The 26,955-nt window shown below is 41.9% G+C and overlaps 2 protein-coding genes across 4 annotated transcripts in view; both read right to left on the bottom strand.

The window, feature by feature from the left end:
- Window positions 1–1,769: 1,769 nt before the first annotated feature.
- TMEM52 (transmembrane protein 52) lies at window positions 1,770–7,904 on the bottom strand. The gene is made up of 4 exons (XM_054222670.1): window positions 7,491–7,904; window positions 6,620–6,664; window positions 4,483–4,652; window positions 1,770–3,860 (listed from the first exon to the last, which is right to left on the bottom strand). Exons 2-4 carry the CDS (start codon window positions 6,649–6,651, stop codon window positions 3,541–3,543), a joined length of 522 nt encoding a protein of 173 aa, XP_054078645.1. The 5' UTR covers window positions 6,652–6,664; window positions 7,491–7,904; the 3' UTR covers window positions 1,770–3,540.
- Window positions 7,905–12,801: 4,897 nt separating this feature from the next.
- Window positions 12,802–26,955, bottom strand: part of CFAP74 (cilia and flagella associated protein 74) — a 44,974-nt gene continuing 30,820 nt past the window's right edge. For 2 of the 3 annotated variants that reach the window (XM_054222173.1, XM_054222172.1), the window contains exons 24-39: window positions 26,470–26,643; window positions 25,016–25,149; window positions 24,115–24,391; window positions 23,412–23,519; window positions 22,566–22,720; window positions 21,180–21,314; window positions 20,669–20,778; window positions 20,241–20,296; window positions 19,394–19,513; window positions 18,990–19,142; window positions 18,111–18,240; window positions 17,431–17,585; window positions 16,256–16,394; window positions 15,342–15,469; window positions 14,713–14,847; window positions 12,802–13,515 (exon numbers count right to left, since the gene is read on the bottom strand). In XM_054222173.1, coding sequence (XP_054078148.1) covers window positions 13,402–13,515; window positions 14,713–14,847; window positions 15,342–15,469; window positions 16,256–16,394; window positions 17,431–17,585; window positions 18,111–18,240; window positions 18,990–19,142; window positions 19,394–19,513; window positions 20,241–20,296; window positions 20,669–20,778; window positions 21,180–21,314; window positions 22,566–22,720; window positions 23,412–23,519; window positions 24,115–24,391; window positions 25,016–25,149; window positions 26,470–26,643 — 2,223 coding nt within the window. In that variant the 3' untranslated portion in view covers window positions 12,802–13,401. Of the gene's footprint in view, window positions 13,516–14,712; window positions 14,848–15,341; window positions 15,470–16,255; window positions 16,395–17,430; window positions 17,586–18,110; window positions 18,241–18,989; window positions 19,143–19,393; window positions 19,514–20,240; window positions 20,297–20,668; window positions 20,779–21,179; window positions 21,315–22,565; window positions 22,721–23,411; window positions 23,520–24,114; window positions 24,392–25,015; window positions 25,150–26,469; window positions 26,644–26,955 lie in introns of those variants that run through there. The other variant, XM_054222174.1, reaches the window with a different exon arrangement.

Raw genomic sequence — 26,955 nt, 5'->3', positions numbered from 1 at the left:
TAGAAGCTGGTAACTGAGCCTTTTTTTATAGGCATTAATAACAAGAAAGTCTGTCTTTCCCTGACTTGCCCAATTAAACAGAAAAGACCCAGGTGATCAATGAACGCCCGTTTCCATTCTCTTCCCGGCTGTTTTGGGGGTTACGTAAGGCATATAGGAGCAACATTTTCAAGCTGTTGCTTGTGTAGACTGGGATTCAAGAGACCACCCTTTTAATTCTTTTTTCTGACATTAGTTTGTTAAGGGCTCATTTTCTCTCACTGTGTTCCTACACACAACGGTGATTCCAATTGATGAACTGGACTTTTGACCCAAATATAAACTGTTCTCAGGATGGAAGAGAGCTCTTTGGTTGCTCCAGGAGTTTAAACAGAATTTGTAAATTTCTGTCTGGAGAGATATGAATTCTGCAATGCTGTTGAGCTGAAGAAGCCTGTTAAGTGGAGGCGTAAATAATGAACAGTTGTGGGGGTAATCTGCCTCCTTGAAGACAGAGGGCCAGGGACAGCTTTGATTATCAGCTTTCTGTGAGGAGTCAGGTGATTTTGATAAAGGGCTGAGACATCACTATTGAAAACATTGTGAGGAGCAAACTGAGCTGCTTTTGATGTGCAAAGAAAATTCTGTGTGCCTGCAGACTGATTAGGTCAGTAGTTTATGTTAACAAAGAGTTTATGTTTGAATTAATGAACCATATTATAAGGCAAGAGTCAGGGCAAAACACAAGACTCTTCCTTAGGTGTTAGAAAGAAAACACCAGATGATGCCCTTCTTCCTAGGAAGTCAGGGAAAAAACTAAGTGCTTTATTCACTATGCTGTGTCAAATGACACTTGCTTCCTACATACACACACGGAAACTCAGTTCCAGCAGCATTAGCCCCTCTCTGCCTACTCTGTACTTTCATAAAGAAGAGTCAAGTCCAGTTGTTTTCTTTTAGTCTGGATAATAACTTGTGGGAATATGCAATTAGGGACAGATTACTGCAGGGCAATTCTAACTAGGCTAGACTGGCACCTGAGGTGCCCCAGAGTGAGACAGGGTTTTCTATTAATCAAGGTGGTAACGGAGTCAGATTGGATTTGTGAGCACGCCACGGGCATTTAGGGGCTTGACTGGGGTCTTGCAGTTAGAACTATCATCCCCCATAGCCAAATGGAAGCAGATCTCCTTGCAGTTTGGTGGATACCCTGTCAGGTGCTGCTGACAGCCCACGAGACAGAAGCGTTGTGCAAGCCAAAGCACGGAGGGAAGTCAAACCGTTGCGATTATTCCCCTGTCCTCCTCAAGCAAACTCAGTCCTTGCGCTGCAGAGCAACCTCTGAAGGACTGAGCAAAACCGAGCCTCGGAAGTGCTCTCGCTTCTTTGCAGCGCCAAGAGCTTGTCTCTCGCAAGGCTGTTCCCAGGGGTGATACAACGCAATGCACTGAAAAGTGAAGTGAAGCGCTGCCCTCTTGTGTCCGTCACTGGTTTTTCGTTTGCCTGTTTTTATATTCCTGTTTCTATTCGTGAGTGAGCACTCAGCCATTTCCCTCCAATAGATAATTCTTTGAAAAGGCATCGGATTTGTTTCAGAGTACTACCCTGATGGAAAAGTTCAATATATAAAAATACGTCTGCTGTATCTGTGGCCTGGGGACACCCAGGCCTGGGCATATATTGCTCTTCCAGCTAAAGACATCCAGATAGCCTAGTGTCCATCTTGACACAGAAAAAGAAGGCAGAGGAGAGAATAAAACTGGAGAAGTATAATTATGAAGGACAGAGAAGAGAGAGAAGAGAAGCAGATTTATTAAACCAATCTTTCCCTGCAACCCCCATAGTAAGCTATACGCAAGTTAAATATAGAACTAACACTTCTCTAGGGAGCCGGACTCATGAACAGCTCACACACCATGAACGTGTAACAGAGATTCTAGGCTCAGTCCTGTTGGCTGGCAGAGAGATCTTCATTTTTAAATCATTGGTGCTCATTTCCAGGGTAGGTCTTGCAGTAACGGTTGTCAGAGAATAATCTTCTAAAAGCTGTGCAATATTTTGTGCCCACCACTTCTACTGCTTATTAATGACAGACTCCTAAATATTTGCAGCAGGTAGCCCCTCTTCACGGCTACCAGAGCAGCTTCAGCAGAAATGAAGACCGTCACGTCACATTTGTTAATAGCGCCTCGTGCACATGCTTTCATTCCTGCTCTTATGCCATAGATAATCCCATAGCAATGAACAATCCCGCAGATCGCTCTCTTAAAGGCGGCCAAATTAGCACCTTGCTAAAGTGGATTAAAAAAAAATCGCTACTCAGGAGTGGAAAAAAATCATACAATTTGGAATATGGGAGGGGCAAGAAAGGGAAAGAGCTGTCATTTAAAAAAAGGCCTCTCAGAGCCCATGTTTTTGTCTGGGCCGAGAGCACTGTGATCAGCTCCAAGCTCCCAGTATTAAAAAGATGCATAGGAGTCATCTTTGTTATCAGTACTTCAGGAAGAATCATCCCTAAAGAGTAATTTCTTTGCACTTTTACCCAGCCTGTTCTATGGTATTTTGTATTTATAGCTTATCCTAGATGGCACAGCTAGAGCACGCTTTGTTTCATCCTGCACATTGCTGAGTGCGTCTACGTACTAAACTGGCCAAAGCTGCCAGGAATCTTTGATGTTTTCTTTTCTGTACTGACTGAGACCCTGACACTGGAGCAGATAACAAAGTATAAAGGCATCTTTGAAATATTTGATGAATATTTGAAACACATTAGTAATACTTAACCCTGCGTGCAAGTGTCTCCGAGACTAATTTGTACTTTAACTGGCAAAAATAAGCAATAAAAAGATCACACCCACGAGCCAGCTCATCTTGAAAACAGAAGTTTAAAGATCTAAAAAACTTCAAAAAAAACAATCCCTTCCTGACCAACAAAAAAATACGTATCTTTTCTTATCTGTCTGATTCCTTGTCTCTAGTTGTGAAACATCACTTAATGCATTTCCTTCCACACTTTCCCATCCTTGTTTGCCGTCTTCCTGCAGTTTCAGGAACATGTGCTGTTCTGTAGCAATGTGCACTCCAGCAAAAGATCTCAGAAGAAGAGAAGCTTCAGCGGCCGTTCAGTGTGACTTGCAAGAATTCCCCTTTCGATTCCAGTTTGGGAAGCTTCTGTTCCAGAACAACAACTTGCTGTTTGTACTGGTCTGACTCTTCGTGTGTGTTCCCAAGACGGCAAAATTCCCCTGACCTTTTTTATTGCCATATGCTGGACACAAGGAATTTTTTTATTTTTTTTTTAATCAGAAGACGAACAAGTATTCATATCCCACTTTTATAGGCATTTTTAAACTGCTGCCCTTTTACTTCACTTCACATCCTTGAAGAAGCTTTACCAGGAGATTACAGCAGTCACAGAAAACATTTCTTCTGACTGACAGATCATCACGAGGGCATGAGAGGAAACATCTTTCCATCATAACCTGCCTATAAAACCAAACTCTTCACGTCGTCTTTAACTCTGACTGTCCTTCCCTTCCTTTAATCCCCATCTGAAAGGAGTCAGAGCCGTGGCTCTTCTTGTGTTGCATCTTCTGGATTTCCTGAATGTGCCTGTGTTGCTGGATCTCTGTTGATCGTATCAGGTGAATACTGGACAGGACTCAGCCCACCTGGTGTCACCTCTCCAGGGATGTCATTGAGTTTCTGGCTTATCCGTGCTACTTCATTGTATTGTTTACCCATTTGGACAGCTTCATCATAAGAAGGTGGCAACTCCATTGCGTAGAGAGTGTAAGCTGGAGGGGACACAGTGTTCTTATCCATATCCACAAATATTGAATGAACAGGGGCAGTTAGAGGGTACTGCCATGAGCTATATGCTGTGAAGAAAAGGAATTAAAAAAAAAATTAATCACTTGCATGGAATGCTGATACATAAAGGGCTAATCCTGCATTTCTCCAAGAAATTATGGACTCATTTTTGTGGTGTCAGAACATATGCACTAGCACTATATACTACAACCTATCAGTATAGAATTACCTGTGATGGAATCTATACATTCTCCAAAAGAAAGCAGTCAGAGAGAAAATGTCTCTGCATATCACTATCCAATAATTATTGTGAAACACCTGACATAGAACACATATGTTGTAACAGAGATAGTTTCAGTCAGGTTTGTACATGGACAATGAGGTGGGCAAAAAAGTTTAAAAAATGAGGGAATGGCAATAAGAACAGATGTGGGAGACGACACATAAGCGGTTAACCCACTACGGACTTTTATTTTAACATCTGTAGTGTTAAATCCTACTTCTCTTCTGCACTCACTCACTGTGTGCCCTGATGACCTTCCTTTGTCTCTCTTGCCCACCCTGTGGGGCTGAAAGTTGTTCTGGGAGTACATCCGAAAGCCCCCTTATTGCAGTGGCCAGACACAGAATTCTAGGCACACGTTCAACAGCAAAGCACTGTTGAATAGTTGGCTCCTGGAGGATACTTACAGGTGACGGTGCTGTGGGCAGTGCTGTCACTGTCGATAGCAATAGCTGTCAAATCGTAAGGGTGCCTAGAGAAGGTCTCAACTGGAGGCCTCTTCTTCCGGCAGCAGAATTTGATGCAGCTTGCTGTGATCCCACAGAGCAAGAGCAGGAACACGGTCAGCAAGATTAACCTTAGAGGAGGAGGGAGAATACCATGATTTCATTGGTCATGTTTAACTTCTTCCAGAGCTGAAAGTAATTTCACTCTAAAACGGGTGAAGACAGGCCAAACTTCCTAGGCTTAGTTCTGAATGGGTGCTGATCCTGAATTAGAAAGTTGGCTCACAAGCACCTAATCACAAGTTGAACTACTACCGACCATCGGAACAATCCGTTCTGGCTCACAGATGCTGTAATGTTAATTACTCTGGGTTGTATTTTCAGCTTTTATGCAGTGAAAGTGGCTCCACTGTCAATAGTAACAGCGGGTATTACTTGGAGGGAAATACAAGCACAAACTTTTGGAAGTCTAGGACCTATATTTATAAATGAGCACAGAGATTATATTTTGCTGTATGTCTTGAAGACACAATTCTATCCCTAGCTATCATTTAACAAGGTTTATTGTTTAACAATTCGTAATGTACGTAGGTCGACACGCTAGTGTTTCAGGTTCTCTCAGTTGAAACTCTACCTTCCCGCCCCCCAGTTTCTCAAATGAACCCACTCTTCCCAGGAGCGAGGGGAGCGGTAGGACATGGCACAAGAAGATGAGGTAATAAGAAATGCTTGAAAGTCCTGTAAAGAAGTAGGTCCAAGGACAAAGTGGGAGTAAATTCATAGCAGCTTGACAGGAATTACTGTGTGACAGATCATGCTGCTGAATTTCTCATTAGGATTGTATTCCACCCTAAATATGTATAAAAATGGCCTCAGTAGCCTTCTATTATTTTTTCCAAACCAAAGGTAGTATTTGCCCATAAGAATCATGATTCCAAAACAAATATTTCTTCAATAACTGTTTTATTTAGTTTAACAACAGTATATTTCTATTAGTATGAGGATTAGATACACACAAAGACTACACTCAGTATGAAGGTTGGATTTGTGGGCCTCAAAATTCCGCAAATTTAATGCATTTTCTTGCAAATTATTGTTTTAGAAAAACACGTTCAGGCACCTTAAAACCATGTGTGAGAAGAACGTGCTGCCCTGCTGGAACCTGGCCATGGAACGTTCCTCCAGTGCGAGGAGTGTTACCTCGTTGCCAGCCTGTTGGGATTTCCTGACTCTCCACCAGCAGCATACTGGTGTGCCCTGGGAAATCATCGTGCTGCACACACTGCTGCCTCTGAGGAGGGCAGAAGTCACCTAGGTGAAGGCATCTCAGCAGTATGAATCTCAGCACTAGCTCATTAGCTCTCACGATTTCAATGCTGCCTAATTACAGCAGCCTTCTTAAAATATTTTATGAGTATGTATTTTTAAACAGTTCTATGTATCAGTTCTAAGGAAGCAAAGAATATCAACTGAAATTAGTCCAGACTGAATGACAGCTAAACATAACCAACTCACTCTGCTATGTTAATATGTTGTCAGAATGCAAGCTATAAAAATAACGTTAGGATACCTGTAATGCATGTGTCAGGCAAGAGGCAAAACCACTTGTGACAAGAGCTTACCCTCTTACTTATCACTATTTCCCCCCTTTCAGTCATGCAGACAGCCAGCAAATGGGTTTGTAATCAGGTTGAGTTCAGGATGAAAACGCAACGCTAGGAGCCAAGGATCTCTGTTCCTGGCGGGGGGAGAGGTGAGGGCTGGGCGTTGGGCAGTGCAGCGCCGAGCCCTGGCTCCGTGCTGCGTAGCTGCCCCTGTTCAGTCTATTTTGGAAAAACAAACAAGCCCCACAGTCACACCGTGGGGTTCTCGGAAAGGAAAGATGACACATCCCTAGTGAATGCTGTACCCTGCCCGACACCTTATCTCCCCTGTGGTCTCGTCTGCAATAGATTCCACTGGGAGCTTTCATAAAGCCGAGGAGAAACCCTTTCCTCCGTCCTGCCTGAGAGAAGAGCGTTTCCATTACCTTACCAAAATTACTGTTCATAATAACTTTCAAATTATTCTGGGCTAGTAAGATTAATAATAAACTTACCAGATATACCACAGACTTGTCCAATTAGACATGTTCCGAGAGCATCTGTGAAGAAAGAGAAGATGATTCACTGATTTAAATATCTACAGTCAAACAGTGAATGTGTGACAGGGAATACATTTCATGTGATTTCTGAGGTGAAAAATGGAAAGCAACCAGTAAGAGTATGGAGCAAAACCCCTTTAGGTTTAGTTTCAGAGGGCTGTTCTTCATACTTGTAACATTACTCCGGCTGAGAACATACAAATAGTCCCACTGTAAAAGTTGGCATCTGAGTCAATAAAAGTTTTTCCAAAGTGGTACTTTACTGTTGTGTGGGAGGGAGAGCTACACATGCTGGATTCTCAAAAAACATATCAAAGAGTTATTTAAAGTTAACGGAGATGAGGTACCTAATAGGCCTATCTGAAAATGCCAGCCTACTGCCCGCTTCCCCCACTTATTTTTAAATTACTTTTTCATAGCTCAAATACAACCAGGAGTGGTTTTTTCAGACTTACTTACAGTACAAAAAAAGGGGAACAGCTTCTGTTACCTTGCAGGAGCCCAGCTATTAGTACTATTGTAGGTAGTGAATTGCACGTAATGGATTTCATGTAACAGAGTGAGGCTTTTGGCCACAGAAGAGAATTTGCAAACTGCCTTTTCAGCAGATGACGCTTCAGAGTCAGTTTGTAGAGAAGATCGTTCACCTTAGCCTAGAGAGCAAGGCCAGCCAAGTCAGAACTGTAAGTTGGTAATGATCTTGGAGATCAAAAAAATAGCGGTAACAGCTGGCCGTCAGTAAGTCCTCGTCCTGGTCTGGTAATGTCACTCCATCTCGCTGGGAGCAGAGCTGGTAACAGACATTTGAAAATTTTTGATTACTCACTGATCAGAGTTCTTGCGGTTGTTCTCAGGGGAACAGAGCGATTCCTAGGAAGGGGGGAAAAGCAGAATCGGTGAAGCGGGCGGCCCGGGGAGCAGCAGCACCTCGTTCATCTGCTGCCTGAGCCGAGCAGAGCCCCGCGGTGCGGGCACAGCCGCCGCTGGGTCTCCGCGCTGAGCCCGGCGACAGGCGGCTCCTCAAGGACGAGCGGCCGCGGCGCCCGGACGCCGACAGGGGACAGGAAAGGGGACACCCGCGTCTGGGGGAGCCGCATAAATCCCCGCCCGGTATCACGCGGGGGCCGTCACTGGGCCGGCCGTGCCCTCGCCCGGCGGCGGGGGCGACCAACGGCAACCGCCGCCCCCGGCTCGATCCGTCCCCGCGGCCGCCGCCCGGGAGGCAGAGCCGCCGGGGGAGCGGGGCCCGGCCCGGCGGGAGGGGCAGAGCCGCCCCGCTCCCCCCGCCGCGGCCCCGCGGTCCGCCCTCGCCGTGGGGTCGGGGAGGGGGACGCGAAGGGAGTCGGCCCGGGGGGAAACCCGCTTTGGGAGACCTCCCCGGCGGGTCTGGGACCGCTACTCGGCGCCGTTCTTAAGAGAAGGAAAGCCACCGGGTACGCGGCAGCCGAACAAGCTGCCTGCGCCTGTGAGCGTCAGAGACATTTTGAAGGAGAAATGAAAAAGGAATGAGAAACTAGGTATGAAAAATAGTAGAAAGAAACAAAGGTTTGGAAAAGACAACCATTAGTCTTGTTAAAACACACGGAACATGTGGAATGAACACATGGAATGAAAAGGTATTGACTGCTCTCTGAAGACTGGTTTGCTCCAAAATAATTTAACTATGTCCAACGTTTCAAATGTAGAGTTTTAATTAAAACATCTCATGGTTTTTATGGTAATCTTGCACATCATTATCCTAAACGCCTAGTGTCAATGCTCTTCAGTAGAAGTTTCACTGGGAAATATTTCATTGCTGTGGTTGAACTGATCATTATAACAATTTGGCCCATCTCTGAGTAAGCTTTCCTGCTCGTCAGTGTAAAGTCCAGCTATTTTAATAGGATTTTATGTAGCCCACAGTGTTAAAACCCTCCCCAAGCCTCTTTAGCAGTTAGGACTTGCTATGAGTTACAGAAGTCTTACTGTCACCAGGGAAGAACAAAACGTGACAAAGGTCAAGTGTATCCACCGTATGAATGAGCAAGGATTATTTCTGCTTCATAATAGAAGGTGACTTAAAGGTCAGACACCTTTGGAGCACTAATATAGCAGAGGTCAGTTACATGGCAAAAAAAAAGTTAGTAAATATAAAAGGTGATCAGGATTAGGGCAATCATGATACATGACTGGGTAAGCAACAAAAAGAAAGACATCTAGAGCTGAAAAGCAGGGGAGCTAATCAATGAATTATAAAGATTTCAGCTGGAGAAGAAAGGGGAAGATCGAAAAAAAGAATGGCATTTTGACCTATCTGTTGAGGTCCCTGATATCCTCAGAGGTGTGTGTGTGGGTGCGTGTATAAAAGCTTCTCCAGTAACAAGAATGGGGCAAAATGCAAGGTTGGTTTGTTTTGGTTTTTTTTTTTTGAGATTTTAACGCAACAGGAGAATATACTTGGACTTGGGTTGCCAGAGGTTTCTTCTATGAGAAACATGGATAAGCCCCAATACACTGGGGGCAGTTGTGCCATTGGGAGCAACAATGGACAAAACTGCTTGGAAATTCCAGGTTCAATAGACCATTCTCCAGGTGACATTCCCTACTTTTGCTCCATAAGGCTCAAACCCAGTGTTTCGAGGCTCAGTAATTGCACGTGGTGTGCTGACTGAAGTATTTCCCTACAGGACTGCTCAGCATCATGGGATCGTTGCTCATTTAGGAAAACCTGCATTTGTAAGTGTGAAGCAATCTCTGAAGTCACTGGATAAGCAGAACATGCATTAATAAGATGTGTATGACTCTAGTACTTATTATCTCTCTTCCTTTCTGTTTTAGAAAAGAGCTAGATCTAGCTTTTAAGGATTATAAAGATCCTACACGGATGTGAATTGCTTTCTTATTAAACTAGAGCTGCGTCAGAGCCAAGAAGTATACCTTTGCATTTAGATCCAAATCTGAAAGCAAAAGAGTCTGTGTCCAGTGATCCAGAGTAATCACAGTTGCAAAACTCAGTCTGAAAGCATAACATTCAGAAGTGCAGTCACAGGGGCTGAAAACTTCAGCTTCTGGGAAGCTTAGATATATTTCTGAGGTTACATTTTCCATATTATTCTTACAATAAGGGCTCGAGCCCTAGTGGAGTCCTGTAGTATGGAAACAGAAACATCAGATTACATGTTTAGAATCCCCTGGTAATTTTAATATAAATGTGCTCTGATTGTTGATAACCTGCTTTGGAAGCACAGTATTAAACATGATTTTTTGCTTCTTCAAGAGATCAGCTTGCACGAAGGCCAGAGCTGCTGTGTTGAGCTGCTTCTGGTAGCTGTGAACTTGGCATTAAGCCACGCAACGGCAATGCAATAGCTCTCTCCGCTGTGTCCTCAAGGAATTACCTACAAACCCACTATTTCTAGTTCAGCCTGGTGTGTCTAAATTAGCAGAATCATTTCCAGTAGTCAGTCATCTCAGTCAATTTTCTATTTCTTGTATCGGAGAAAGATCAAGAAGCTATTTTCATATATGCTATATATAAGAATTGTTTAGGTAGGAGCATCCACATAGAATTCCCAAATTTTCATTAGCCTGCCAGTGTGCATCTCGGATGATTGCAAATTTGCATTATGAATATTCTAAAGAGGTTCAGCACCACTTAAAATTATAGCAAAAGCAACTATGTTAATCTAAATGAAATTATTTATTTCTGGTTTAGAAGTCGGATCTATTATTGAATCCTTGGCTTGCTTGCTCAACATCCACACACGTAAGCAAGAGGTTTTAGGCAAGTGAAGAGTCCCGGTGATGAAACAGCGCACAACTGTCATGGGGTTTAGGCACGGGGTTTCCCACTTCAGTCGGCTTAGTCAAGAACCAAGCTCTGTCAGATGGCTAGTGAGGGAAACCTGTTTACTCCACTCTTCTACAGATTGGTAAACTTCATTTAAATGCTAAATCAAGCCCAAGAACTGCAGCAAATATAGCAGAGGAGTAGTTGTTTCTTTCTGGAAAGGATCCCACTGTTTTCTATCCCTTGGTGAAATGTGGTAATTCTCATTTGAATGAGAAGGGACATCCAAGGATTATATTTTGCAGAAAAAGTAACTGTGCTTTTACTTTTTAAGTTTTAGCTGTGCTCCAGATGAAGCAGCATGGTCTGCGTGCCTGCGTTAAGTTTTACAGTGCCTCTGCTTTCCCACAGCAGACTATTTGTGTTTTCTTTTCACATCAGCTTGTCTCTCTCGTGGCTCAAGCATTGCTTCATGCGAGAGCTGGGCACATTGTACTCCGTATGCCAAATGAACAAACCCAATCCAATCAGCAAGGAAAAGCCTATCCTGCAAGGATCAGCTGCTATGCCCCCAAGAAGTTAAATATGATTACTTTCGAGGCCCAAGATAAAATAACAGGCTTTTCTCTCATGAAAGAGAATAAAAAATGCTCAGATTTCCATGAGCGCTTTTCAGAATGTCAGCTGGTGTATTGCAAGCATAGTTTTCTTTATTTTCACTACTCCAGAAATAGCAGCCTATTCTTATTATCATGGTTCAACACTCCCCCTGGAGAGAAGGAATACACATTTAGCTTTCAGCATGGGACCTCTGACCAGTGAGACCCAGCACCTTATGAAGTCTGAAATTATTCATATTTCAAGATCAAGTCCAAAGAATGCAGTTAAAAATGGGTTACACTCTTTGCTTACCTTTACGGCTACTCAGTACAGACTGTCACTTAAGCTGGTCGATGGCAGCTGCTCTTTACACCCAGGTTAACTTTCTGAATGCACCAATATAATGCTGTGAGCTTGACCCTCCAACTTCTACAGCTGAACAGGCACATCCAGAGCTCTTCGAAGTTGTTATGAGTCTTCCAGATTCTGTGTCCAAGCAAATACTGTTTGTGGGACCAGCTACTCCTCCCGTATACACCTTTCTGCTTACTAAGCATTTTTCTTATTCTTGCAAGCAACCTCCGCATTTTTAAAACATGGTCACAGTCTTTACATATATTCTTTATTTTTAAAAATTTTTTAATCCTTTGGATGCTTTTTTTTTTATTTATTTACAGTACCTGTCCTCTATGAAATGGAAGATTCCTAAGACAGAGGTGGTGTTGCTGGTAGATAACTTTACACTTATTTTCAGCACATTATATGGCTATGGGAGTCTGGAGACTAATTTGGTCTCAGCCATCACTTTTCAGTTTCCAACAGTGAAATCCAAAGGATCCTCAAATAACAGATGCCCCCAAATTAACTGCCTGAAATAAACCTTCCCCTCCAACGTGTTGCACCTTCCTGGCTTTCTGAAAACTTCCCTGTCCTTAGGTAACTGTCAACTGTGCAGTAAACTACTTGCAACGGTTTCGTTTTGTGTAGTGGTGGTTCGTCTGGCTTTTAGGGCTGCAAGGATTGTAGGAGCATCAGCACACAACCTTCATTGTCCTCAACTCCAACCCAATGGCCCCAGCTGTGCCAGGAGACGCTCCGTGCCTCTCCCGGGAGGGCAGAGCTGTCCCTGGCTGTCACCGCCACCCCCAGCCCCTGCCTCCTCCCACGGGCACTGCTTATTGCAGCTGCAGCTGTGGTGCTTTAGACCCAAGAGTCAAGTAACTTCGCAGCCACTTGACCCATTATTAAATGAGAACAGATCTGAATGGATCAAACACACTGTCTACGGGAAAACAAGGAGCCGCTCTTCATCGGTTAGACAGGCATCCTCTATAAAAGGGGGAAACGAGTTAAAATATTTCTTGTGACAATTGCTTTACTGCTTTTTCCTGCAGTCGCACTAGCTTGACACATTTTACCTTAGGGATATTTACAGATAGTCTGTTTCTATTTTCTTACCACATAAGCTAAATAAGCAATTTTAACAGCTACACAGGGCCAAATGGCAATAAGCCTCTGGAGTAGTGGTAAGGGAATTTTACCACAGACTTACTGTGGTCCAAGAAAGAGCGTGATATAAGATTTAAAAGATTATTTATGGTTCTCAATTTCTGCTAACTTCCTGGTCCCTTCATTCTCCGTAATGTAGTGCGTCTCTACTTTTCTCTTCCCCGAGCTACCTACTGCTTCCTGACAGGAGGTTAGACCTGCAGGGCACCCCAACTTCCCCAGTAGCAGGCAGAAATCCACCCTTAATCAGAATCCAGAGGAAAGCAAATGTAGAAATAGAGTTCTTGGACAGCCATGATTCTAGGGCGAGTGTCTAACCACATCCAGCGATTCACTGAAAAGCATGGTCGCTATTTCCTCCCTGACCATGTGTCATTGTAAGAATGACTGCCCAAGGGATTTAGAGGAGACTTGAATAAGAAGTTTTATTCTTGTCTTAAAAGGGCAAAAGTCAAGGATTTTCCAAATCCATTAAAATGCATCTGAAACTGGAAAAAGATAATGTTGTTTGAAACTCACCCATGTAGATGTAAAAAAGATACTCTCCTAAGGGAATGCCCACCTTTGGAAGACACTGTGATTAACAGTAGATGCATCTACTTGGGCCCCTCATTTATTCTTTCTTCAACCACAAGGTTATAGTCACAGAGTCAGCTTGAAAGTGAAACTAGTGGAACCAGAGTTTATGTAGAATTTTGTGGGGAAAAAAGCAGAAATACTACATGTCACGTTCCTTCCCGCTTCCCCGCTCCCCTCACATATTTGCAACAATCTCAAAATCGTTCCATGTTTCAACTGAGATCCAATGATTTCCCAGTAATATGAGCCTCCATCTTCCTTTCCATTCAGCTTGGTTCCCTCACTTTGTGGGAGCATATGCAGACACGACTTTTCCCATGAAGAGGATTTGATAAGTTTCCTTAATGTCACCTTTTAAGGTCAGGAGGGCTGTCACAAGCAGCGGGTCATCGGGCTACAAAAAAATCCACACATAAAACCAATTTATTTTTTTTTTGTACCCAGAACAGATTAGTTGATCAAGTTCTAAACTATATATTTTAGATTTCAGTTGTAAGAAGTACCAGTTATAGCTACAGATTACCTCTCTTCCCACTGCGTTGGCACTTGCATGTTTCCACGCAATGCTTGTATTGCGGTAAGCGAAGCGGCAATGACTAAGGATTCTATCTCCAGAGTGCTACAGATATTGTCACCACGCTACAGCCATGACAACTGGGCACAGCAGCAGCAGAGGACGCTGCAGTGAGGGTTGCGAAAGCAGTGGATCCTGTTAGCCATCACTTAGTGACAAATCTTGTGTAACAGCCAGTGGTTACGAAGAGGCACGATGTCAACCTGATAACATCATGCCAGAAACTGTTGCCTTATTCCTGCATAAGGTTAGTAGTAACCTCTTAATTTTGGAACAAGCTACTCATTCTGCCATCCCACACACAGCTCACAACAAAGAGCAGGGGAGTCCGTTCTTTTAGGCTCCATGAATGCCCAAGAAGATGAATCAGGAAGGGCAACCACAGCCCTGTAGAGAAGTTTAGACAAAAAGGCAGAAGCAGCCAGGGAAATGGGGTTCATAAAGCAGTTCATGAAGTGGAAAACTGAAAAGGCCCCACCAACTTCTAGGAATATACCAAAGGAATATACCCACAGCCTGAAGAAATGTGAACAGTGGGGCAGAATGTTCCGTGGAACCTTAGTTCTGTGTCAGCAGGACGGCAGGTTTTCATGCACTGGGGGCATTAAAAACCTCACTTCAGTGTGATTAAAGCTGTGGTTTTTTAGTTAACAGCAGCAGCATTTTGGCCTTTGGGACTCTATAATGCAGCGACCAGTGAGAAGTCATTTTAAGTTTTGTAAGATGCGAGTGGACTAATGCTTGTTCTTTCCACCACACGGATGAGGAGACATCCGTGGTGAGGTAGCAAAACCTCCAAATCATACCTATTGTTCCTGGCTTTTATTCTCACATCAGTGTTTACACCAGCCTATGCTCCTTTGGTAACTACACGTGTTCCGTCATCCTAATGCGTCAAAGCAGCCTGTGCTGCCGACATCTTCCAGATCAGCTTTTGTGTCGCTGCTCCAGGCAGGTGACAAGAGCTAGCTTGCACTTCCAGCTCAAGCAGCGACAGGCTGCAGAACCGCCACTTACTCGAAAGTCGGCAGGTGGCACCCACGAAACACCGATGCATTTCACTTGCCCACGCTCGAGCGTTCCCTTCACAGCCTCGATGGTGAATCCCTTCTGCTGCAGCAGCGGCAGGCTCTCAAGGCTGAACTCCACACTCTAGGGGAGACACACACGGCAGACCCTCAGCACAGCCAGCTCCGCTCCGTCACACACAAACACTGCTTATTAAAGCCCAGGTGCTGCATGCAGGCCCACTGCTCGCCCAATTGCTTCTTCTGCCCTTTGAAACTGCAAGTATCCATCTTGTTCGTTGTGGCAAGTTGTCACAATATGCTAAAATAACAGGTTCAGACCTGTAATTCAGTTCTCTGATCAAACTTCTGTATTTCTCAATTAGGGAAGCAATCTGCTAAATTAATTTTGTTGCTGACTTAATATGATAATGCTAACTCCTCATATTAGTCCCTGAAAAACAATACTTTCTTTTCAAACACCAATGCTTTTATAATGTAAAGTTTATCAGAAACCCTGAAAGCTGTATTTTTTAATTTATAGACTGAATTTTTGACAGAAAGAACTAGTAGCCATTTGTACACTGTGAGTATTCCTTACAGCGTCTGACATAAGACTGCACTTTTTATATCCTTCACCTTCTTAGACGCAAACTGAGCTGTCTGTATAGATCCAACTTTCAGTTCTGCCCTTGCTGGCACTGGAGGACTCTCTCCCTCGATGTACTCCAGAACGAGGAGAATGGACTTTGCTGGTTCTTGTAGCTCTAAACAAACAGGAATCAAGTAAACTCTGAGACAGTCAAAACCGAGTGATTATCAGTTTGGAACAAGCACAAATTACAGCAGGATGGTTCAAAACAAAGTGATGTTGTGGCAAATTCATGAGTTGGCATAGATAAAGAGATCCCTACAGAGTTAGTGAAGAATTAAGCAAAAGGAGGCTTTGCATAATTTGCAATTGCAAACTGTAACTGTTAATTGTTTATCAAGTTTCATGCTTGTTTTCTAGACCATACATTGTGTGTACTATATTCTACTTGTGCATGGTATGTGCTTGGATTTATTTATAGCTCAGGAGCTAGGAGTTGTTTACATGCTGTCTCTGAACACAGATCCTGTCCAAAGAAATTAAGGAAGGATAAATTCAAACCTCTGAAAGTGTGTCTGTTTCATAACAGTGCAATTGGGAGAGTCTGGGATATGTTATTATATATGAAATAATTTTATAAACATTTAATACAAGCCAGAGAAGTGGTAGAAAGCAAATACATCATAATACTTTGTAGCAGTATTAAATTATAATCATTTTCTTCTCAAGGTAAGTTGCAAAGATAGAAGATTGTCGTTAACTGTAACAAAATTAAGAGAAAATCTTTCCTTAAGAGAAAGTTTCCTGCATTCTTTTGTGTTACAAGTGTAGGCTATACCATAATGCTTATTTGTTCTGATTCTGAAAACATTATCTTCAATTTGCTTTTTCTTAAGGGCTGAGGAATGTGCCCATGTCTTATTTACTGTTTTGTAATAAAGTGTAAGCAGTAGCACATTACCTCCATTCAGTGCTTCCTGCGATGACGGAGGTGATGTTACAGCCAAGGACTCAATGGGCACATCTAGCGGAACCCCCCCCTCCACAAACATCGGATGCTCTCTTGCTGCACCCTTTAGGCGGATCACATGGGCTATTTCCTATATAAGACAAGAACGCTTCAAATGCGGGTTACAGCTTCAGTACCGATGTGACCCGAATACTGACACAGCAGCATCAGTTGCTGGGAAATTATTACATCCTCTGCCTCTATAAATGCCAAGAGGCCCCGTACTCTGACGCAGGAATCCTGCCCCCTCCCCTTGTCTTGTCCACTCGAACACTTCTGTTTTAAACAGCCTTCCATTCTTGGGCAGCATGCCTCAGGAGGGGACTGGGCAAGCTATTTATACTAAAGCCACTGAAAGAGGCAAAACTTATCTGCTGCCAAACTTGGCTAAAGTTTGTGAAGTAGGACCAGTCTCCATTCATCGTCAGCTTATTCCAATTTGAATTCTTAACTGCAGTCCTAAAAATAATCTGGAGATACAAAAGTTGCAAAGAGAGAAATGGAAGTTATTTGCTCACTACCGGTTTCTGCAGTGCCTGCTGATGGTCATTAGCTGGCACTCTTCATTAACTTTTGGTCAGCCTCTTTTGGAAGGCGACATGAAGCCCCTGCTGTGCTGCCAGCCTGTCATCCTGCCCTGGGCTCTGGCTGAGCCCCACTGCTGCTCTGCAGATGGAACCTCCTTCCTCACGCTGGGCGAGGCAGGAGCAGCTCCCTGGCACTCCGCGCCTGTCACCGCGTGGGCACAGCTCCACTCCCCACTGCCATTAAATGCTCCTTGCAGAGAACCTCTCGGTGCTGTGCTCAGCAATGTGGCAGCCACCTGTCTCCCATCATCTCTCCTTCACACACTGTGGACAGCTGGGCAGAAGACGGGACTGAATCCCAAGTCACTATCATTATGAATTAATAACGGAATAGTTAAAACCTGAAAAAAAGTCAGTGGGCCCCAAACCTGTCATCTCCAACATACATCAGTTCATCTAATAAAGATAATATTTCTGCCTACAAAGCTGTCCACTAGATAGTAGGCGTTTCAAATAATTCTAAGACCCACACTGATAAAAAATCATTGTAGGTCATATTTAGACTTTGATTTCATAATCCAGGTATCTTGATTGTCTCACCTTGCCGAAGAGCACAACCTTGAGACAGTCGGAATAGTACAGGCTTTCATGATCAGGACTGAAAGTAACAGTAAAATCCTGACTCTTCCCAGCAACAATTTCTCCTTCTGTTGGAAAGATGCTGAACACACTTAAGCTGTTATAGTTTTGTGTTCCTGGTAAATAAAAATGAGACTACAAATAAGAAAGAAGGACAGCTCCATTTCACTTCATATATTTTAAACCAAATTAATTTTTGTTGGAACAGCAAATAAATAAGACTTGATGCAAAACAGCGTGTTAGAAATACCAGGTAAACCCGTCTATCAGCTTAATACATTCATCTCTAGAGGAACTGAAGAAGCATCACCAAACCCTTCCTATATTCTAGCACGTGTTTTTACAGAGATGGACATTCTTAAATATAACCTTTATTAAGCAATTACAGTGTGGGTTATTTAGATTCAAACACTAGTATCTCCTCACTCGTGGATATTTGCTCAGGCTGCATAAATTTACAGCTACCCATATTGAAAGAATTAGTGCAGCTCCTACTGGGGAAACAAAATTATGTCTTTAATTTCAGTGATGTGATGCCCCAGGTTCTGACAGCTGTGTAGATCTAACAGGACAAAGTAACACTGCTTTATACTTCAGGAGTCTTTAAACAAAAGAGAGAGAAAAGAAAAAAACAAATTTACCAACAAACTCTGTTCTTTGCAAAGAGGACATAATAAAGGATGGAATTCTCTGCTGATCTTTGTCCCTTGTTGATGAAAGCGAGTCTAGTTGCATGGAGTATCGCAGGGTCAGCATGGAAGTGTTCTGGATCTGGTGACATTTATTTACAGAATAGCATTTTCATTAAAAAAACTGATTTTCAAGCCTGTAGGATCTGTATTTTGTGAACTGGCTGAATTTATTTTGCTGCATTACCGCATGACTCTGTACCTGGGTGCCACCAAAAGCGTGCGTTATTGCTACCCATAATGAGTCAGGTCAATCTCCACCCCCCAAAGCAAGGACCAGCCTCCTTCCAGGAGTCTTGCAGCAAGTAACATATTTTGGTTATTGACAAAGTCTAAGAAGAGAAAAATTTATGCCTAGATCTTGTCCTGTTTCTGAGTCTGTGTGAATTAGCGGTATATGAGTGAGTGAATGGGTTAAGCTTCCCAGCCTGTACCTCGGCAGCATCTCAGGTGCTCTTTTTGGGAGGAGTTTTGCATTTTGCATTTCACCGTGTGCCTCTGTCACTGCTTTGTGTGGACACTGCGCAGCCTCAGTTGTAATAGCAGTGATGGACAGAGTAAAGAAAGATCTACCGTTTCTCTTTCTTTTATAGAAAGTACTGGATCTATGGTTTTTTTGTATAGGCTGCAGGCAGGTCAGCAGCAGCTAACAAGATCCTCCCCACACAGCTTTGTTACCTTTGAACTGAAACTGTCTCAGTGTCAAATCACACTGCCAGACCTGCTTTTAAAGCTACATTCTGTTGTCTAGAGTTTGTCACTCTACTGAGCTCCTCTTCCTCCTCACAGAAATTGCTGGTGTACTGTCTGGTTCAGCACAGGGGGATTTACCTTGAACGTGGAAGTCACCTTCTCTCTGGCGATAACATATCCCATATTGAGTATTTCTTCCACAGAGCAAACAATTGATGGCATCACCCCATGACCAGTGATACTCAGTGTTAGACTGGTTTTTGCCGTCCGGACATCCAGCATTTCAAAAAACTGCCAAGAGGTTGTCTGTGTTAGCCCATTTGCTGAAGGGAAACATCCCCCACCCCTCCCACAAATGGGCTGTTACTACCCAACTTCTGGATTTAGTGCAGAGACAAAGATTCAAACGTTCGGATGGGCTATGCACAGGCAACAAAGTTATTATTATTATACAGCCTCATCCCCGTCAGTACTATGTGTATATTACACAGCCTGTTACATCTCTCCTCTTTTTCCCCATTACTGTTGTATCTCTTACTCACCCATTTATTCTCATTTGGACAAAAAGAGATGACAAGGGGTTTACTTTCACCTGGCTCAAGCATTTCAACTGGTCTCACCACCAGGAAGGGCCCGTTGGGATTCAGAACTGAGAATCTGAGCTAAAATAGCGCAACTCAAGGAAAAAAGTTTATAAGCGAAGATTGGTGAAAAAGATAGAAGAACACATTCTAACTATTGTTTAGACCAAAGATGTATAAAACAACTGTCTGTAAGCTTTTTCAGAGATGGATAACTAAGAGAAAAGAAGAACTAATCCAATTATTTTTTTTTCCACAGAATTCAAATAGCTGCAAGATCCTTTTCCAGTTAGTAAGATCGCTACGTAACTCCATTTTCAGGTTTTGCCTGGAACAGGTCATTAACACCCTAAGACCAGGGACATGCCTTCTGCTGCATTATCCCACTCAGCTAAACCCAAACAAGCCAGTGTCCCAGCCTCTTACAGGTATTCAGAAATTCAGAGAAGCGTTGTGCAAAAATGAGTTGTTGGTTCTGTTTCACATGTACCTCATCCTGTACTGAAACTGGCTTTGTCATCAGTACCTTACACTCTTTAGAAAGGGCTTAAGTGCTTCTCAGGTTTGGCTTAGGCAGAATTCTTTCTGGTTAAAAGGGTGGAATGGAATTAGCTTTCCAGTAGGTGACCTAGGCTTGTTCAATCTATTCCACACATCACCTCCTGCCTCACTCCAGAAGATGTGTATTAAGTCTGAAACTTGCTACCTCCTACTTGCTTTAGTGTCAAACAATTCCTCCTACAGATAAAGAGCCAAATTAAACAGAAGCCGAACAGCAGATTAACGTACATGTTCCAAAAAAGGATACTTCCAGCTTCTCCGGGGAGATGTTTTGTATTGTAATTCGCTTCATCATTCTGTGGCCTGACAGGAACAAAAACATTTCCAAAAGCGACGATGCTCACTCACGCACTACCATTCCTCCTGTTTACTCACACTTCTTTGTGGGCCAAATGTTCATTCCATTTCTATGGCTAATACATGAGTCAAACCTCACCAAAATACTTTCAAATTTGGACAGAGCTCCCAATTCCATCTTTTAGGATCAAGTCTGCTTTTTACATGCCTCAGCTGGCCAGATAGGCTCCTAATTTTTCACCTAAGCACCTAGTACAGGGCTAATTTCTATATTGACTTTTGTAAGTCAACTAAACATTGTAAAAGAAAACACAAAACTATGTTTAGAAGAAATTAACGTCAGAGAAAAAGTTCAAAACTTGAATGCAAATTTCATACCTATGGCAACATCACCAAAATCCACTGTGTTTTTTCCATTATCTGAAGCGACCACAACAGCTGGTGCTACAGCAGGACAGTGCAGCTCCAGATACAAGGTGTTGTAGGGGCTAGAGAGATAGTAAAAGGATATTTGCTCTTGGATCATACACAAATAAAAACTATTGTCAGAAATCTGTTCTTACTCTGTTCGTATCATAGGATATCTTTAACTTGGTAATACAAAATAATACATAGATTTTGGTGGCTGACTTTGTGTATGCCTAAGCAGAAAGATGATCTACATCTGGCTTAAATTTTTTATACAATTATTCTTTAAGCTGCTTTGATATTCGTGTGTTTGAGTCTTACTTAACTAGTGGGTTGTAAGCATGAGTTTCTAATACTGACCTATGATGTAATGAAGATCAGAAAATAAGTTTCCTCCCCAAATGAATAAAATTAATGTGCCCACCATTTTCCCCTCAAATTTCTGAGCTACCATGAATTGTGAGTATCTAACTGCAAATACCTGCAGCTCAAGTTTTCTGAGCCTTTCCTTTCATCGATACGTCCACTTGCAACAAAGCACGGTATGATGTATTTTTCAAAGCTCCCCCTGAAATTCCTCATCAGGAAAGCCTGGGCTGCCATATAAGCATCAGAACTGGAAAATCCAAGAATAAGAATCATCTCAGTAAGTGAGAGAGAAAAAAAAAAAATCAAGTAAATATCTGCTGAGCTATTTGTGTTTACTGTTTCTTAGTCATACATTCAAAATTGAATATAGCAGTGAAACTAAGCAACTGTCTTGATGCACCGTGATGGATTCACCCTACTAAGTGGTTTCCTGTTCTCACCAAAAAAGAGTAAAAACTATAACCCAGATAACAGATGCAATACTAAAGACTGCAAAACCCTCAATACCATTTCCTTATGCTGAATACATTGAGTATCCCAGTGTCTTCCAGTACTTCTACATCATTTCAGTTATATATATAAACACACATGATCACATTTCTGTAATGCAATACGCCAAGCAATACTTCGTAATGGGAGTCTAAAAATAGAAATTTTATTTTTATGAGCGGTACTGAAAGTATTTAAAAATTATAATTAATAGGTTGCAACGAACATAGGATTTTAGTCAAAAATCTCTAACATCCAGTCCAGCCAAATGCCTGGTGTTTAAGCATGTATTTACTTCCAAACACTTCTAAATTCCTCAGATTTCGGCAGAAGTGCGGTTCTAAGAAGTTGAATTATATGCTAAACAAGATACCTCAAGCATCAGATTTTCCATCTAAGTATCCAAATTTCTAGACAGCACAAATTATTGTTAATTCTCACTGAGGTATACATATTGTGAAACGACTATTTAAAACGCACATTTTACAACATCATGACATTTCTGGGACTGAAGACGACTATGACTAATATGATGGACTGTATAAGCCCTCAAAAAAAAAAAAGAAATTAACCCAAAAGCATGGCTATGGGCCATCAGATGGTTTCCATCTGGGCTGAATGTATTTGACTCCGTTAGAACTATTCAGAAAAGGTATATTAGTAGCAGCTTCTTTTGGTAACTAAGATAAGCTTTCTAGTTGTCCTTTAAAATAACACCCTTGTTGGTTCAGCCCAGTTTCCCCCCAGAGCCATGTCTCCTGCTCTCTGAGCTATTCTTTGAAGTCTTCAATCCCTCTGATGCATAAAGGGATTCTTTGCCTGACATGAGAGGCTACAGCTGTGTGGCTTAAAAGCAGCACTAATTTTGGAAACAGCCTTTGCAACACAGCTCAAGCTATTTCTTCTCTACAGTTTGCTTTCTTGTCTACCTATAGGTTTTAGTAGATTTATTAAACCACTTATAAAGAGAATGTCCTCTATGTAGTACAAGAGGCTTTTGCTGACTTACTCAGGCTTTAACTCTTCCGATTTTGGTTGTTCAGAGCTATTGAGAGAAGTCAGGTATTTGTTGCCTCCATCCCTTACAAGCTGTCTGGAAGACTGCTGCCTGCTCATGGAAATGCTTGATTTCTTTCCCTCTTTTTTTTCATCTTTCTTCCTCTTCTACAAACACACACAGGGAGACATTATATGCTGAGGGTGATCACTGGTAATCCAGTCGAGACATCAGTTTACAAATACACAGTCCCTGGCCGAAAGATACAGAACCTTAGAGGTGAGAGGTTGCACGGAGGAAGGTAACAGCAGCAGGATTGTGGTAACAAGCCACAGACATGGCAGTTATTACAGACATGTCCAATAATGTAAAATTAAATTGAAATGGACATATTTTAACCCATCTTAAAACAAGACTTCCCCTATTGGAGCAGACAAGTAAAAGACTATCTTTCATGGGAATTTTACCTATTTATCTCATAATTAAAGACAACCATAAATTAACATAAATTAAGTGACCCACAGCATTGCATATGAAGTCCACATATGCTCTAAATCTGCAAGAAGTGTAGAAACTTTTTTTTTTTAAGAAGTATTTGCATTTAGCATTTGCAAGAAAGTCCTCTAGGAATGCTTTTGAAACTGTTAGCATGAAATGGAATTATTGCTCAGTGAAGAGACTATGCATTAAGTGCAACAGCACAGTCATACTCTTGTCCTTTTCAGGCAGGTCTTGCACGGATCAGGAGTTTGGGCTTCATTAACATGCAAATAATTTTATGATAAAAATACCATCCAGAGAAACAAATATCTGGAAGTACCAGATCAACAGCATGTGCTAGTTCTTAGCATTCCTTACTTGTATTTCTGCCCCTGCCGCAGCTGCTCTGCAAAGCCTCCGAACTGCCTCTTCTCGGATCTGCTGATCTGGCAGCGTTGGTCTGAAGGACACTTCAATCAAGCTTTTCTGGGAGTGAGAGCACACACAAGAACCATGGGCAAAATCCAGCCCTCAGACATGTGTTATACCTCCAAAGCTCAAAAGGAGCATATACTTGTCAGCAAAAAATTAACTTTGTTAATTAAGTTAATTAAGATTAACTTGGCAGTACTAGGTTAACAGTTGGACTTGATCATCTTAAAGGTCTCTTCCAACCAAAATGATTCTATGATTCTAAAGAAAATACCTTTTTTTTTTTCCCCCCAAGCAAATAAGATGATCCTAAGGATATGGTCACTTGCATTTTTTTTGGAAGTTCACTATGTTACAGTGGGCTGGTTTTACATGACCAATAGCTTTGACAGTTAAACATTTTTCAAATAAATCATAATGACAACATGAGGGAAAGAACATTCAGAGTGAAAGCTCCCATAAAGCATTTACCTGATCAGATGATTAACCCCTCACATCAGACTTAAAACATTATTTCTAACAATACAAAATATTCCAGCTATTCTAACAATAATTTACATTTCGAGCTTCATTTACAAGTGACAGCATTTGTAGGGATGCAGATGATCAAAAGATCTGGCAGAACACTTGATGTTTAAAGGGAATTTACCTTCCCAGGCAACACAGTTCCAACAGAAGGTGTGACGGTCACTGGACAGGCTTCTGGCACACGGAATTCAAAGGAAGTAGGTCCAACAGGGGCAACTTCCCCTTTGCCAATTCTTGGGACAGGATGAGTAACGGGGTTGACACTCACATGGGAATTTATCACATACAGTGTTGCTGTGGACACACTGTTTAAAGCTGTTGCAGCAAACTGAACCAAGGAATGAGACAATTCAAGAGGTGGGTGGACTCCAACTGCTCTGCATGACAACTTGAATTGTCTAAAAATAAACACATGATAAATTGTCTCAGCATAAAATAGTCTCTTAATCAGCCCGGAAAATAGGGAACTAATCCTGTAGTCCCTATTTAAGCAGAATTTCAAGCTTTGCAATGGGAATTTTGCCTGAAGATGAACAATAATACTAGCTATTTTTAATGCACAATTGGCTAGAGTCCCTACTTGAATTCTTCCTCTGTGAACTTCCGGAAATACATCCAGTCAAATCAAAGTTTATGCCATCATTATTTTAGTAGCATTAGCTTAATGTATGAGGCATTTTTACTAAAAAGAGTCCTGCAGAAATTCTGCTGAAAGAGCAAGGAGAACATCACAGGTTGAGACAACCTGGGGTAAACTTGCAGCTTGGGTATGTGACAAGGGCAAGTTTCAGGTGGGATAGGAAAAGTCATCTCAGTAAAGACAGACATGTAAATGAAGGACAAAACTAACAGGTACCGAGCAGCTCTTGTCAACTGGAGAATTCTTACCGCCTCACATTTTGATTCTAGCCTCATCTCTTCAAAGTAGGCAGGGATTTAATTTCTGAACTAGCTTGACAGTGAAAATCCTCTGGGATTTAGACTTCTAGATTACCTGCTACTCAATCAGTTTCTTAACTTACCTATTAATCTCCGACTTGCAGGTTAGTTCAAAGCTGTACTCTTTCGCCTTGTTGGCTTTAAAGATTATGTCCAGTGTCAGGCTTTCAAGAGGAAGAAGAATTCCAAGTCCATCATTGGGTTGAATTTCAACAAACTTAAAAATGTCAGGATTAGAAATTATTGTTATTAAAATAAGAAATTATTAGTTAAATTATCAAATTATTCCTAAATTAAAATAAGACGTTACCGGCAAGATAAGAAAATTTTGCTCTTAAATGTACAAATATCAGGAAAACAGAAACCTTCTGGTGAGAAGCTTTCACCTGAGTTAGTGACTAGTGTCTGATGTGAAGATTTCTAATCTCAAAGTAACTTGAAAGGCATTAAATCCATTAACTCAGACTTCAGCAGAATCTCTTCCCCAGCTTCTTACCATCTATGGTAATCACCTTCCTCTAATGATGTCCATTTATTCTTCATAGACAACGAAATATGACAAAAATCTCAACAGATCCCCCTGTATCTTTGAGAAGCTGATGGCTGTATGATGGCAGATACCATAGTGACAAGTACCAGTTTAATATCTACAAACGTGTATTGGTTTGCGTTTGAGTTGATGATTCAAGAATGTCTTCCCATCGCGTTTTAAGCTAATCATGAAACGCATGCTGTGAAGTAAAGCTTTAATGAAGCTGAAGATGCCACTTTCTTTTAGCTAACTCCTTGATTTTAATCCCTAAACCAGCAGAGAAAGAGAGAATGCCTAATTAAATGTCAGGTTCTTCTAGCTCCGATTCCAATATGCTAAACCATTTCACACTGCGATCATCGTGCTATTATGAAGCTTGAGCAGCTAACTTTTGGCAAAAAAAAAAATAAAAAATTCAGTAGACCTAGCCCACATGAAACTGGCAGCTCCTGTGATTAATTTAGCTTCCACATCAACTTACAGTCAGCCAGAAAATACCTAGGCACAGTTCAGGGGATGATTCCCAATAAGCAGTTTGGACACAGCCATCCTGCTTTAAAGACAAAGTGTTTAGGCATTTGGATGCAAACTGTGCGATATTCCTCAGCCTCAAGGCCAAAGCAGCACCCCTGAGCCTGCTTTATTCAGTAGTAGAAGCGACCTGTCAGTCTGAAAGAAAAGGGCACCAGGTATTCTGCTAGTAGATTTCTTGGTGTAAAAAACAGGTATTCTAATAGGATAAAGTTAGCCTTAGGTAGGTGAGAACGGTAATATCTCCTCAAAGATGTTTATAGTGCTTGGAAAATGCTTAGGGTATAATAAGATGAAATTTACACAAACCAGCACCAGAACTAATCTGTGCATTTCCACAGTGCTGCAGGCAGAAGCATTTCTATGGGTTTGCAAGAACCAGCCATGATTTATTTACACTCACATTGAAACATGTTTTCATAATAATTAAATATATTTGATACAAGAAGAGGTGTGGGGGGCATAGCTACATACCTCTGGAAGTCCCACAAATCCAAACTCTTGCGGCAAGATGGATTTGTTTGTTAGCTTGACATTTGCCTGCACAGCTTCATAGATTGTGCAGTATCCAAAATTGATTCGTGCTGGGCTGATTTCCAAATCAGAAGTAGTAACAATCGCATGGACAGTAAAATTAACTTTTTTAGCCTGAAACAAATGCAAGAGCACAGGATAAAACCCGCCATCTGTAGCATTTAAGTGAAATGTCATCCAAGAAGATAACTGCGAAAGAGTTATTCTACTCCATTCCTTGACATTAACACATGTCAGTGTAACATATCTATCTTGAACGCCAGCCTCATTGTTCTCCAAAAATAAGCAATGGGAAATGTCTCTTTGATAAGCATAATTAAAAAAGTAATAGCTCTATGTCAAATTCCATATGCTAGAATGGAATCACACCTGTATCTCCAGGACATGTAATATGTTACATCTGCAGTACAGATCAGAATGAAATGA

The sequence above is a fragment of the Rissa tridactyla genome, chromosome 16 (assembly GCF_028500815.1).
Source record: "Rissa tridactyla isolate bRisTri1 chromosome 16, bRisTri1.patW.cur.20221130, whole genome shotgun sequence".
In the NCBI taxonomy this organism is placed as follows: domain Eukaryota; kingdom Metazoa; phylum Chordata; class Aves; order Charadriiformes; family Laridae; genus Rissa; species Rissa tridactyla.
Note: the sequence above shows the minus strand (reverse complement) of the source record. Positions and strands in the feature narration are given on the sequence as shown.